Source organism: Salvelinus alpinus, chromosome 2 (genome assembly GCF_045679555.1).
Source record: "Salvelinus alpinus chromosome 2, SLU_Salpinus.1, whole genome shotgun sequence".
Classification (NCBI taxonomy): Eukaryota; Metazoa; Chordata; class Actinopteri; order Salmoniformes; family Salmonidae; genus Salvelinus; species Salvelinus alpinus.
This window is the reverse complement of record NC_092087.1, coordinates 79,383,955-79,398,231: the sequence shown is the minus strand read 5'-3', so window position 1 is coordinate 79,398,231 and position 14,277 is coordinate 79,383,955. Positions and strand designations below refer to the sequence as shown.

At 45.5% G+C, this 14,277-nt stretch overlaps 1 protein-coding gene across 5 annotated transcripts in view; it reads right to left on the bottom strand.

The window, feature by feature from the left end:
• Window positions 1-14,071, bottom strand: part of LOC139567874 (RNA binding protein fox-1 homolog 2-like) — a 35,676-nt gene extending 21,605 nt beyond the window's left edge. The window contains exons 1-2 of one of the 5 annotated variants that reach the window (XR_011673476.1): window positions 12,945-14,071; window positions 5,724-5,774 (exon numbers count right to left, since the gene is read on the bottom strand). Coding sequence is in view for 4 of the 5 variants with exons in the window: in XM_071389466.1 (XP_071245567.1) it covers window positions 5,724-5,774; window positions 12,945-13,202 (309 nt within the window). In the remaining variant the exon portion in view is untranslated. Of the gene's footprint in view, window positions 1-1,913; window positions 2,258-5,723; window positions 5,775-12,944 lie in introns of those variants that run through there. The other 4 variants (XM_071389466.1, XM_071389465.1, XM_071389467.1 and 1 more) reach the window with 4 other exon arrangements.
• Window positions 14,072-14,277: the final 206 nt, after the last annotated feature.

The window sequence follows — 14,277 nt, the reverse complement described above, 5'->3', positions numbered from 1 at the left end:
GTGTGTGTGTGTGTGTGTGTGTGTGTGTGTGTGTGTGTGTGTGTGTGTGTGTGTGTGTGTGTGTGTGTGTGTGTGTGTGTGTGTGTGTGTGTGTGTGTGTGTGTGTGTGTGTGTGTGTGTGTGTGAGCCAGGTAGGCGTCTCTCCCATGCCTTAGGGCACACGCTTGGGTGGGGCTCTGCAAATATTTCTCTATTTCTCCAACCCTCTCTCTTTCTCTCAGTGCTAGGCTATCCCTATTAGCACAAATAGCTCTGTAGTAAAAGCACACCTTAAAACAGAAGCTATAAATTACTGTGCCAGTGCTTCTCCACAAACAAACACAATCCCCCTTTCAAGTGAATTGCAACTTTTGGATCCACAGAACTGCAATGTCAGCGATTCAGCATTCTATTACGTCACGCAACAAACTAGCTTTATCCGGTGAGCTATCGATCTCACTGTCTAGATTATATGTCTACACCCATCTACCTCCCTTATCCATATACATTTCTCTATCAGTCCATCTGTGTATAATCTATCCTTTAGGAACAACTATGACTCCTATGGGCCTTCCTGCAAAGACAAAAGGTGGGCTGTCTGTCACCTTTCATTTCAATTTACATTCTACTGTTTCCCCTCTCTCCGTCCCATCCCCCTCTTTCTGGGGCTCTTAAAGGAAAACATTGAGATAACAGCTGCTAGGGCCCCAGGGAGAGGCACAGGGAAAAGAGGTCAAACAGTAAAGGGAGCAGGATTCAAAGGTACTGCTGAAAGAAGTGTACAGGCCAACGCATGAATGCAGGCTGAGCACTAACCAGGGTAGTCAGTCAGACACTGGTGGAACACACTGATGGGACCACTGAGTCACCCCTCCAATATAATGATATGACGATAGTCTGACACACACGCGAGAGTCTCGACCTTCAACAAAGTGTGAGAGAGAGAGAGAGAGAGAGAGAGAGAGAGAGAGAGAGAGAGAGAGAGAGAGAGAGAGAGAGAGAGAGAGAGAGAGAGAGAGAGAGAGAGAGAGAGAGAGAGAGAGAGAGAGAGAGAGAGAGAGAGAGAGAGAGAGAGAGAGAGAGTCTCTCAGAGAGATTAGAGAGTGAGGCAGTATTGGTTGAGAAGAAAGAGAGAGAAAGACAGAGAGAGACAGACAGACAGAGAGACCGACAGAGCGAGAGAGAGACAAATGTTCTTGGGGCACCTGTCCCTTTCGCTCAAAGCATACGTATACAGACAGCTGCAGAATTTATTTACCTTCTTTTGCTCTCCTCCCTCCTATTCCCACTCTCCTCCCTCCTATTCCCACTCCCCTCCCTCCTATTCCCAAGCATGTCTTGCGGCGTACTCAGATCCCGAGGACAGTGCAGGCTAGAGGCCTGTACTTACGCGGTCATCTTTCTCTCACACACATACACATCCCTTTCCCTGTTCTCCAGAATTGCAGGAACAAATATTCCCGTCCATATGTGCTGCATATAAACATAAATGCTACGAAGCATGAATTGAGAAGCCAGAGTACAAATGTAGCCAGTGAACGTATCTGTTAGCACTAGAGGCCCAGGGCAAGAGAACAGATGCCATGACAATACGGTACAGCAAAGCTCACACAGCATATTATAATACAGATTCCATCTTCAAAGGCTCCCATCTCTGTCCCTCTCCTAGTGCAGTGCAGTATCCCAGTGTCTATTTCCTATTTACCGACGCTTCTGACTGATGATTTGGTGGAAAGCCATGCATGAAATGGCCTCACTAGCACACCGCTCAAGTAAAAGGGGTCAAACACAACGCTTGGCATTTGCGCTGAATGAAGAAATCGCTGCTGCTAAAGAACAGACAAACCTAGTTTATGTAATTTAATTGTTGTTCCTTTAAAAATAGCAACCGAAACACAGTAGAATAAGCCTTGCACTTCAAGATAGGAACTCACCGACAACACGGAAGGATAGTACAGTCCCATCATCGTATTTGTGCAAAAACTTGAAATATCCGTTTATCCTCGCTCTCCTTTCCTCCTCTCTATCCGAGTACGTGTCCCCTCTCCAGCTCACTCTCCCGTCTATCTGTCGCTCTTCACAGATTCAAAATCTCCCTCCTCTTCCCTCGCTTGCTCCGTATACCATGCCAATCCCCCCTCCCCACCTCCGCCGCTCTCTCTGTCCCTGTCACTCTCCCTCGTTCACTTTTTTTCTCTATTGTGCTTTCCTTCCCTCCACCCCCAGCCTTCTGTTTCTCTGTCGTGCTGTTGCCTGTTCACTGCTCATCCCTCTCTCTCTCTCTCCCTCTCTCACCCAGATAGCCTGATGCTCCCCAGCCACCCTTCCTCCTCCCCTCCCCTTACGACGCCTCCTTTCCCTTGCTGTCACACCTGCAAACTTTCCCCTCCCCTACTTCCCTCTCTCCCTCCGTGTCGCAGTATCTCCCTCCCCCCTGTTCTCTTTCTCTCCATGTAGGTGAGTTAAACTGGGGCTGCTCGCACCACTGGGAGACTAAAGAGAGAACAGAAGCTTTGTTTCCCTCCTTCCTCTCCTTTCTGTTTTTCTCACACTCTCTCTCCGTCTCCTGCGTGACACTCTCTAGGCTCTTCCATCGGAAAGTCTTTGATCACCTCGTCTCATGCTGTCAGTGACAGTTTAGCAGCTCTACCCCGGGGGGCTCTGTGAGCGACTTGTCATCGTCTCATGTTTTTAACCTCTTCAGGCCAACATCCCCTCACGATACCGCCGTGGTCCAAATGGCTTTTTCCTCTATACTGCTTCCTTGAGCAAGAGTCATTTAAGAATGGACAAATTCTAGGTATTTTCAGTTAAAAGATACCATGCCATTGTTTTCCTTTAGCTGTCATTCCACACTACACAGGGGTATACAGTAAGTGGACATGAGGACTGTCTGTATTCTTCTATTTGGCCGCAGAACAACAACCAAGGATATAGAGATATATAGATAGTGGAATGGGAATACCCATTCTAGTAATTCTAATTCCAACGATGTTACACGACATCCGTAGTGCGAGGGAGCGGGGGATAAAGAGAGAGGGATGAGGGGATTATGGAAAGAGCATGGAGGATGAATGGAGGATGATCTGAGGATTAACAACACCAACTAAACCACCTAATAACACAATCAGCCTCTAAAACACACCCAGGTAAACACACTGGACATACGGTACACACAAAAACACACACATTTATGAGGTAGAACCCTATGTATTGTTTTTACTGTCATATGGGCTGTGTTGACTGCAGGGTACACACACAAACAGTTTGTATCTCAGTTAGTAGTGTTTCCACTAGGATTTATTTCAGCAGCGGTGGCAAATACTTTATTATCTGGTTCAAGTTTACATTGAAAAAGACCCCGAATTTTTTTTCTAAATAAAATAATTATACATACATACATACAGTTGAAGTCGGAAGTTTACATACACTTAGGTTGGAGTCATTAAAACTCGTTTTTCAACCACTCCATAACTTTCTGGTTAACAAACTATAGTTTTGGCAAGTCAGTTAGGACATCTACTTTGTGCATGACAAGTCATTTTTCCAACAATTGTTTACAGACAGATTATTTCACTGTATCACAATTCAGAAGTTTACATACAATAAGCTGACTGTGTCTTTAAAGAACTTGGAAAATTCCAGAAAATTATGTCATTAGAAGCTTCTGATGGGCTAATTGACATAATTTGATTCAATTGGAGGTATACCTGTGGATGTATTTCAAGGCTTACCTTCAAACTCAGTGCCTCTTTGCTTGACATTATGGGAAAATCAAAAGAAATCAGCCAAGACCTCAGGAAAAAAACTTGTAGACCTCGACAAGTCTAGTTCATCCTTGGGAGCAATTTCCAAACGCCTGAAGGTACCACGTTCAACTGTACAAACAATAGTACGCAAATATAAACACCATGGGAGCACGCAGCCATCATACCGCTCAGGAAGGAGACGCATTCTGTCTCCTAGAGATGAACGTGCTTTGGTGCGAAAAGTGCAAATCAATCCCAGAACAACAGCAAAGGACCTTGTGAAGATGCTGGAGGAAACAGGTACAAAAGTATCTATGTCCACAGTAAAACGAGTCTTATATCAACATAACCTGAAATGCTGCTCAGCAAGGAAGAAGCCACGGCTCCAAAATCACCATAGCAAAAGCCAGACTACGGTTTGCAACTGCACATAGGGACAAAGATCGTACTTTTTGGAGAAATGTCCTCTGGTCTGATGAAACAAAAATAGAACTGTTTGGCCATAGTGACCATCGTATGTTTGGAGGAAAAAGGGGGAGGCTTGCAAGCCGAAGAACACCATCCCAACCGTGAAGCACGGGGTGGCAGCATCATGTTGTAGGGGTGCTTTTCTGCAGGAGGGACTGGTGCACTTCACAAAATAGATGGCATCATGAGGTAGGAAAATTATGTGGATATATTGAAGCAACATCTCAAGACATCAGTCACTAAGTTAATCTTGGTCGCAAATGCGTCTTCCAAATGGACAATGACCCCAAGCATACATCCAAAGTTGTGGCAAAATGGCTTAAGGACAACAAAGACAAGGTATTGGAGTGGCCATCACAAAGCCCTGACCTCAATCCTATAGAACATTTGTGGGCAGAACTGAAAAAGCACATGCGAGCAAGGAGGCCTACAAACCTGACCCAGTTACACCAGCTCTGTCAGGAGGAATGGGCCATAATTCACCCAACTTATTGTGGGAAGCTTGTGGGAGGCTACCTGAAACATTTGACCGAAGTTAAACAATTAAAAAAAGGCAATACACTCAATTAGTATTTGGTAGCATGTAAACTTCTGATCCACCGGGAACGTGATGAAAGAAATAAAAGCTGAAATAAATCACTCTCTACACTATTATTCTGACATCTCACATTCTTAAAATAAAGTGGTGATCCTAACTGACCTAAGACTGAATTTTTACTAGGATTAAATGTCAGGAATTGTGAAAAACTGAGTTTAAATGTATTTGGCTAAGGTGTATGTAAACTTCCGACTTCAACTGTACATACATTTACATTTAAGTCATTTAGCTGACGCTCTTATCCAGAGCGACTTACAAATTGGAAAGTTCATACATATTCATCCTGTTCCCCCCGTGGGGAATGAACCCACAACCCTGGCGTTGCAAGCGCCATGCTCTACCAACTGAGCCACACGGGACCACATACATAATATATATATATGAGCATATAGGCAAAACGCTGTAGTATATACTCAAAACAAACTATTATGTTATAGAATGGTGAGGGAGAATGTGAAGCTACTGGCAGGACAGCTCTACTACATCATCCATGCCATATTTATGTGCTTATCTTGATATTGAATTGAAATTCCTACCATATTTTATGGCTATCCAAGGGCAAACAGGAAATAAAAATAAACCTAGAGAGCAACCATATACCTAATGTAAAGCCCTATTTACAAAGAGTAAACGTATATAGAGAAGGTTATTCAGGAGGGGTTGGAAGAAACATTTCAGTTGAATGCATTCAGATGTACAACTGACGAGGTATCCCCCTTTCCCTTATATGAAGTTGTCAGGCTCCCAATCAGAAATGATCTGCATCCACATCACCACCTTGTGGCTTGAAGAGCTTAGAAAATAACTTCAATATGTCCTTGCCCATATATGGAAGAGGACAATGGAGGACGTAAGATAATGAAAATATATCATACAATATGCAAATGTCTCACATGTATGGATTTACGTTAAGGAGACTGTAGTCTTACCTGACTGTGGGTTGGGTATCCATGGTAACCAAGGGTCAGGGGGTCATTGTTCTGAAAGAGAAGAGCGCAGACTTTTAAAAACAAGAAAAATGTATTTAGTCTGTCTGGCCGAAAACAAAAAGGTCACCAACTACACAAAGGTCACCAATTATTATCATTTTTTACATCAACATTTGACCCGTTTTTGTGTGTCCGTTTTAAGTTGTATGATCTTCACTCCTTTATTCTCTCTTTCCAGCCAATCATCCCTCTCTCCTCACCAGTATATTCCATGTTCCAGTTAATTGATGCATTAATGGCCACACTAATCAAATTAATTCTGCCTGTGCCTCACACACCCCTCTAGCTAGCTCCTCCACTCAATGTCCTGGTGTGTCCTCTTCCTCTCACGCCAGTGGAGCTATTGTGTGTTAGTTAGGAGAGATAAGAGGACAGGGAGAGAAAGAGAAAGAACGAGGGAGGAGGAGGGGAAGAAAAAAGAGAGAGAGACTCACCGTGGCGCTGAAATCAGAAATAGGTCACAAGTGTCATGGAGTATACTGCCTCCCTCACATCATCTGCCCTGATGCAACCCACTGTCAGATTCCTCTCATTTATTTGCTCTGTTATAATTGGTGGGGGTGGTGTTGCAAGAGAAAGAGAGAGATGTAGACTAGCTACCAAATATTTGGTGAGTAATTGCCTAGTGTCCTCATTAAGCTCTCCTCTACCCCCATTGTGCTATCAGTTAATGTTAGGTTACCCGATGTTAATTAAGCTGCGACTGTCTGTTATAAAACATACACTTGTAACACCATGTACTGGCATTTATGCAGTGTGTTCTATCAAAATACGGCATGAGTTGGTTTTACATTAATTACTATACGCTCGGTTTGAGAGGAATAAAATACGTAGGCATAGCTGTGTCTGTGTATCGCTACATCAAAACCATCTCTCATTTCTGTTTTTCTCCTCCCGCCATCCCTCCCCCTCATCTCCCTTTCATCTGGAACCAATGTCCCTCGCCTGTGTTGTCCCCGGAGGGAACACTTTGCTCCGCGCGCATCACAGCTTGAGCCCTCACAATGAGCGCCGTAGCCATCTACCTCAAGCCACAGGCGCCGTTACACAAAACACTCCATCACAATACTTTTTATGGGATTCAAAAGTAGAAAGTAGAGAGAAGAGCTGCTACGCTCGCTCACTGCCGTTTGAGTAAGTGTCCTGGAGAGCCAAAAATGTACTTAGCGAGAACAGACTTTTGAGGCAACAGTAAATTATTAATTACCTTTTAGAAGCCTGACTAACATGAATAAAGTATAAACATCTATTTGAAAGGGAGGGTAAATTCCCCGAACTGTGTTGTAGTCATGAAGGCAGACATGCAATAATCCAGACACATTTTTTAAGGGGCACCGCGAAATCGGATAATTATGTTGAAAGATCTATGGGGGGAGGGCCGGGGCGAGACGGTAAAAACACATCTGGAATAAATATTTCTGGAAAAGCTCAAAAAAAAGGAGGGCGATCGAGGAGAATGAAGGGATGAAAAGGAGGGAGGAGTGGAAAGTGAGGGAGGAACCCGGGCTAGACGAAGAGAGAGAGAAATAGGAATAGGGTTAAAAAGAAAACTGTCCAAAGGAGACGAGGACTCCGTCCCAAATAGCACCGCATTCCCTACAAAGTGCCTATGGCCCTGGTCAGAGCAGTGCACTATATAGGGTGCCATTTGGGATGCAGACAAGAACAAAGACAGTAAGTCATACATAAGCAGAGTCATGCACTTAATTTCCTTAAGGAGGAGACGAGGAGGGAAAAGGAGAGGGGGGGGGGAAGAGAGGAGAGAGTAGAGGAGGGAAGAGGAGAGGAGGGAAGAGGAGAGTAGAGGAGGAGGGAAAAGGAGAGCTGAACAGAACATGTCCACTCAGACAAACACTAATAAATACAAACATATACACACACTCTCGCTCACATTCAGACACGCACATACAGGCATGCTCTCTGGATAACAGCTTTGCTATAATCTAAAACGCACACAACGACCCAAAATACTTTCATAAATACACACACACCAGTTGTGCTATCCCCACACATGACAGCTAATCTACTAGAGTGACTCCATCTAGCATCTGCAGCCTTTTAAGAAACCATCCAAGTATGTAAATGCTACTTCTACTTATGCCTTCTGTCTTTGTCAAATGGACAAATTAATGAGCTATTTCTGTTTAGAGGAGAAGCTGAATAAAAGCAGAGGACAAACTCAAGGAGGGAAAAAGAGAGTGAGAGGGAGAGAGCAATCAGGAGAAAGTAACAAGATGTCTTGAAGTCAACAGATGGTGAAAGAAGGGAGGGGAAAGGGGGACTCCGGGGGTAGGGAATGGGATAGGGCTTGATGAAGGTGAAAAGGGACCCAAAACAGAGGTATGGGTTGAGAAGGGCAAGGTGTGTGTGTGTGTTTGTGTGTCAACGTGAACAGGAGTTCAGTTACTTCCAATGGTCCAAGTTTCTCACTCACATCACCAGTTCACAGGATTGTGGTAATCCCTTGTACACATGGACCCAGTGCCCTCCCAAAACCAGTGTGTGTATAGTGGTGATTCTTTCATTTCACAGGCCACCTGGTTATTCACTCATCATTTGATACAGGATCACTTTCTTATGGAGTCGACTCCAAGTTGAAACCACATCAAATTTTATTCCATTTTTCCCAAAGAACTTGAGGGCCAAGAACGCATGAGGTACCCAGGAAGATGTGACTCCATTTCAAACACAGAGCCCTTACATTCTAAGCCCCATAGCCAGCCAGAGGATCCAATAGTGTATTCTAGAACTCTATACTTCCCATTCTTGTCCCTTGACACAGAAAACCTACACTTATAGTCCTATGCTTTTAGAGGGGCTTTAACTGGTTTTAGTGGATGTTGCCTGTATGTGCAGCTCTTGGATCAGTTTGAACTGTTCCTGCTGATGGTTGATGCTAGAACTGGGGCAGGAGAATCTGATGCTAGATCAGTTTATCAAGACAATGTCGACCTGTAATACACAGATAACAAATGAACCCCTGCTACACAGAACCCAAAATAAACAACTTGGGGTTGAGTCAGTGAACCTGGTGGAGGAGACCGTCATCATCCTCTCGGAGAGAAATGGGACCAAAACTAAATAAATATTCTCAAACTCACAGCAGGAGAGGAGAACATTTTTCTTGCTGACGTTTCATTCTATTTCGGTCGGGCGGACTGAAATAAAAGTACATCTGAGTGCTGCTGCTCACTACTCTGCTGACCTGGGTTCAAACACTATTCAGAATCATTCCAATTTCCAAACCATTTCATCTCTGCTTGATTGAGCTTGCCTGACTTTAATGGACCAATTGAATAGCCCCAAATGTGTAAACCCGGCCCATCTGTCTCTCCGGGCATGACTAGAGCAAACACACAAAGCATTTGAAAGATTTCAAATAGCTTTAAACCCAGGTCTGCTGCTCTGTGCTCCTCCACCTACATTAATGTTGTAGTCCAGTCATTCATCCTGGCCGCTGTCACCCCAGGCATGTCCCTATTAGGTTAGGGACCCGGGTCGTACGCTGCGTGACAGACGCAGGGAGCTCTGCATACGGAATCAAATTGGATCCGACAACCTCGACATCTCCAACATCTCGATTTGCGGTTCTTATTCTAAGCGATGCATTTTGGATTGCAGCCAAAGTGAAATATGAAGGAGGTTTTCAAAGAGCTATGCAGCTGCAGGGTAAAAATATGAAATAGCAGCTTCATAAGTGTACGATTCAGATAAACCCATTCAGGTTAGAGCTTTTATTGTTATGACTGAACTAGATGAGATTAATGAGAAGAACTAGATGAGATTAATGAGAAGGACTTTTGTGACTTTAATGTGTAAAACAGCACAAGCACACTATTCCCTATTAGGGAATAGGTACCGATAGTCAAAAGTAGAGCACTATGTAAGGAAATAAGGTCCCATTTGAGACACGCACACCAACTTTAATAGTGTCTATGACAAAGTGTGCCATGGCTGACGGTCCTCTGTTGTGTGATGGTGGAAAAGGATGGCTTATCACCATTACCACCACATCCCATTCTACTGGCTTTAACCAGAGGTCAGAGGTCATGATGTGGTGTGATGAGCAGTGTGCCAAACATTCTGTGATAACACTCAGTAGAGGGAAAGACAGAATGAGAGAGGGAGAGAAAGACAGCGGAAATGTTGAGATAACGAGAATGAGATGAGTGTGAGACATGTCCAGTTACTTGACTTAAAAAAGAATAACGTCACATATAACACAACACTTTCCATGATTCATCCTACCCATGGGGGAGAGGCCGGGAGGGGGTGAGGCCGGGAAGGGGAAAGAAGTTAGATTTGGAGAAATGCAAGCATGCATTTATGAAGTCATTTCTTGGAAAGCTTAGCGCCACTCTCGTTTAAGGAAGAAGCGTTTAATATCTCTTAACCTACTTTCAGCTGAAATATTAATGGAGGCATCAGGCCAGGGGAATAAGAACACAGCACCGGTACCACGTATTCACTAAGTGGAAAATTATTAACAGTACTCAATCTAATGTAGTAACAACGAACAGTCTGTATGATAATACTGTGTAAGCCTATTGATTACAATAGACAATAGGAATTTAAAGCAATGTCAATAAATGTACATCACCAGCTTTTGTAGCCAAAATATGATACTAAGCTCTACCGCCTGCATTATGCAGTGTGATTAATCCTCCCCCTGTAGATAGGGATCAGTGTGGTTCTAATGCCCCCTCCTGAATGAGCGGTGATCCCGTTAGCCTAGCGAAAAAAAGCCTCTTTACTGCTGGTGATAGGGCAAATCTGCTCCCTACTACCAGGGAGGGGTAGAGGGGGATCTACGAGGGAGGGGTGGAGGAGATCTACCAGGGAGGGTTGGAGGGGGATCTGCCAGGGAGGGGTGGAGGGGGATCTACCAGGGAGGGGTGGAGGGGGATCTACCAGGGAGGGGTGGAGGGGGATCTACCAGGGAGGGGTGGAGGGGATCTACCAGGGAGGGGTGGAGGGGGATCTACCAGGGAGGGGTGGAGGGGATCTACCAGGGAGGGGTGGAGGGGGATCTACCAGGGAGGGGTGGAGGGGGATCTACCAGGGAGGGGTGGAGGGGGATCTACCAGGGAGGGGTGGAGGGGGATCTACCAGGGAGGGGTGGAGGGGGATCTACCAGGGAGGGGTGGAGGGGGATCTACCAGGGAGGGTTGGAGGGGGATCTACCAGGGAGGGTTGGAGGGGGATCTACCAGGGAGGGGTGGAGGGGGATCTACGAGGGAGGGGTGGAGGAGATCTACCAGGGAGGGGTGGAGGGGGATCTACCAGGGAGGGGTGGAGGAGATCTACCAGGGAGGGGTGGAGGGGGATCTACCAGGGAGGGGTGGAGGGGGATCTACCAGGGAGGGGTGGAGGGGGGATCTACCAGGGAGGGGTGGAGGGGGGATCTACCAGGGAGGGGTGGAGGGGGATCTACCAGGGAGGGGTGGAGGGGGATCTACCAGGGAGGGGTGGAGGGGGATCTACCAGGGAGGGGTGGAGGGGGATCTACCAGGGAGGGGTGGAGGGGGATCTACCAGGGAGGGGTGGAGGGGGATCTACCAGGGAGGGGTGGAGGGGGATCTACCAGGGAGGGGTGGAGGGGGATCTACCAGGGAGGGGTGGAGGGGGATCTACCAGGGAGGGGTGGAGGGGGATCTACGAGGGAGGGGTGGAGGGGATCTACCAGGGAGGGGTGGAGGGGATCTACCAGGGTGGGGGAGAGATCTACCAGGGAGGAGGGGGGTCTTAGACCAACCCGCAGACTTTCAATACCTTTTTAGGAGCCAATACCATACCTCTCCCTCCCACACAAATGCAGGCACATACACACCACCTTCCATCCATGCTGTCTGTTCTAAGTGAATTAGACGCTATAAGATTGTCTTTCAGCACCCCTGTAGGAGAGTATAGTGGTGAACTGCCTCTAAAGACAGTCTCCCTCACTATTACACGAGGGCAGCAAACTGGCCAATTCCCCTCCATTACCGCTACTTACAATGACAGAGAGAAGGGCATTTTACCTTCTGATGGATCGGTTAACTTCCCGCTGCAACTTAATGCAACATGATACATTTAGTGCGTCACGTGACATCCTGCCTATATATTTCTCTAGAGATGTGGAAAATGTGGGATTTGACAACACTGAAAATTACTGGGTAGCCGGGTCAATTTGATTTGGTTGAAATAAATCTGTTGTGATGATATTGGCAGTTCCATCAATTGCATCATTAAGTGGTAAATGTCACCGCCAAGTGCAATAGACTATAGCATGTGGGTTTGACTTGTTACAGTAGGACTAAAGGACTAAATACACAACAGGCAGTGATTGTATCCCAGTCATAGAATGGGACGTCTTTGTTTAAGGTCCCCCACCCCAACCCCCCAAAATCACACACGCAAACATTTCACTCCCATTATAAACCAAATACTATTAACACCAAGACGCCAGACGAAGTACGACTGTTTTAGCATAACAAAGGTTACTTTTGTTTACATTCCTGCTATTTGAAAACATGCTTTTCTCAGTGATAGAGGCCAAATGCCGCTGCTTTCGACGGAGTATAATAATGTAACCGCTGGAGAAAGGGCATAGCCTGCATAACTAAGTAAACATGTCGTTGAATAGGCCTACAATAACAAAGGGCATCTGAAGCATTGTATCGGTTCAGGAAAATGAAAGTTTTGAGTACACTTCAAAAGACATGGCAACATTGTAGTAACCTCCGTAGTCATCGATATTAATAGGCTATATGTTGCTTGTCGAGTCCGCGGAGAGCTAAAATGCAGATAGGATACCGTAAACTACTAGTTGGCTATTGTGTGGGTCAACTCGTACACCGATCTCTCTCTGGCGACACGCTAATTAATCACACCAATAAATAGATTAAAATGGTCGGAAGATAATTAGCCTAGCGACCTCATTCGAGTGCTAGATTAAATAGCTTGGGTTAGCATGGTGTTTCCTGTGCCGTGTGTGGTTTTAATGTCTACAGTAGCGAATAATTAGGCTATTAGCAGCCTATATGACATGAAAATACCAGTTTGAGATCAAAGCTATCTATAACAGCGCTTTGCGTTTTGGCTGTAAAGCATGCCAGTGGGCGTATTAATTCGAAAAACAGAGTAATTCAAATGCCCACTCCTCTCTCGGTTCCTTCTCACCTGGCCGACCTCTGCGACTACTCCAGATCCGTCAATCCGGGGACGCTTGCACTCTGCCCCGGCCGATTCCACAAGAGCTGCCGACGTCTGCGCGTCAGATCCTGGGTCTCCTCGCTTCATTCCCCGGACAGCTGCGCCAGAAGCCCCGGTCGAGTTGGGATGCACCCCGGCCATTGTGTCCTGGAGCTCTCGATCCCGGTCCATGATAGCCCGAGATACAGGCAGCATGATTGATGTTACGTCGGTCGACATTAACATTTAAAAACGCCTGATGTTCCCGGTCTAGTGCTAGAATTTTCACCTATCCTTTCTACCTTGGCCTCTGTCGAACTCTTTTCTGTGGTCAAAATTATGTTTGTAAGAAACCGATTGGGGTTTTATATAGTCTGTCCCTATGTATCCACTGTTATGCAACCCTTGATATTAAAGATGATCAGATGTGTATAATCTGATCAAGAAATTCGATATAACTAATAACTACTTGTTAATTTAAAATTGAAAATGTGTTGCCCTTACTGCCATTGATACGATGCAGGTACAAATAAATTATATACAAAATTAGTAGTTAACGTTAATTTTCACCGGTTCATAGCCTTGTGTTTAGGCCTAGCCTACTAACGTTTGTCATGTAACGTTACAGCAATATTCAGTCTGCAGAAGGCCTAGGCTATTTCATCGTTTTATTAACCTACGTAATTAACTACACTACTTAATAATGATACTGTGCCTGGAATAATATGCCCATTCACCGTTGACCCCTTATTTGTGCCAGAGACAGAACTATTTTACGAAAATACATCAACATCCTACCTCAAGCGCAGGACTAAAATCACTAAACATGTCTTCCCTGACTGCTATTGCCTTTTTCAGTCTACTCGCCAGACTTTTTCGCATGGAGAGAGGGTTATTGAAAGTCAATCCTGAAGAACCATCTCCCCATGTTAGTCTTCCGGTCTGTGTTAGATGAATTCCCAAAACAAAAGACAACGGGGCTGCGGTATTTCCTTTACCGTCTTCCCTATATTTTTTTCCGTCCTTATCCCGGTGTATTCTTGCGGCGTGTACACTACAGAAAGGAAATGATCTTCCCTCCCCCTCTGTGCTCTCGTGTAGGTCCCTCCCTCGTTCCCCTTGGACGTGCGCCCTCCTATCTTCCGTTCTCTCCCTAAAAAAAACGCACACACACTAGCATGGCAGCCACAAAAAAACGCAGTGTGCCGCAGTGCTTACAAACAATTAAAATGGGGGGCATGCGAGGGCCATGTTCATTTTCACAGCATTCTGAACCTAGACTTCTTTAACCAATATGAATGACGCATGATTCGCGTGCTCC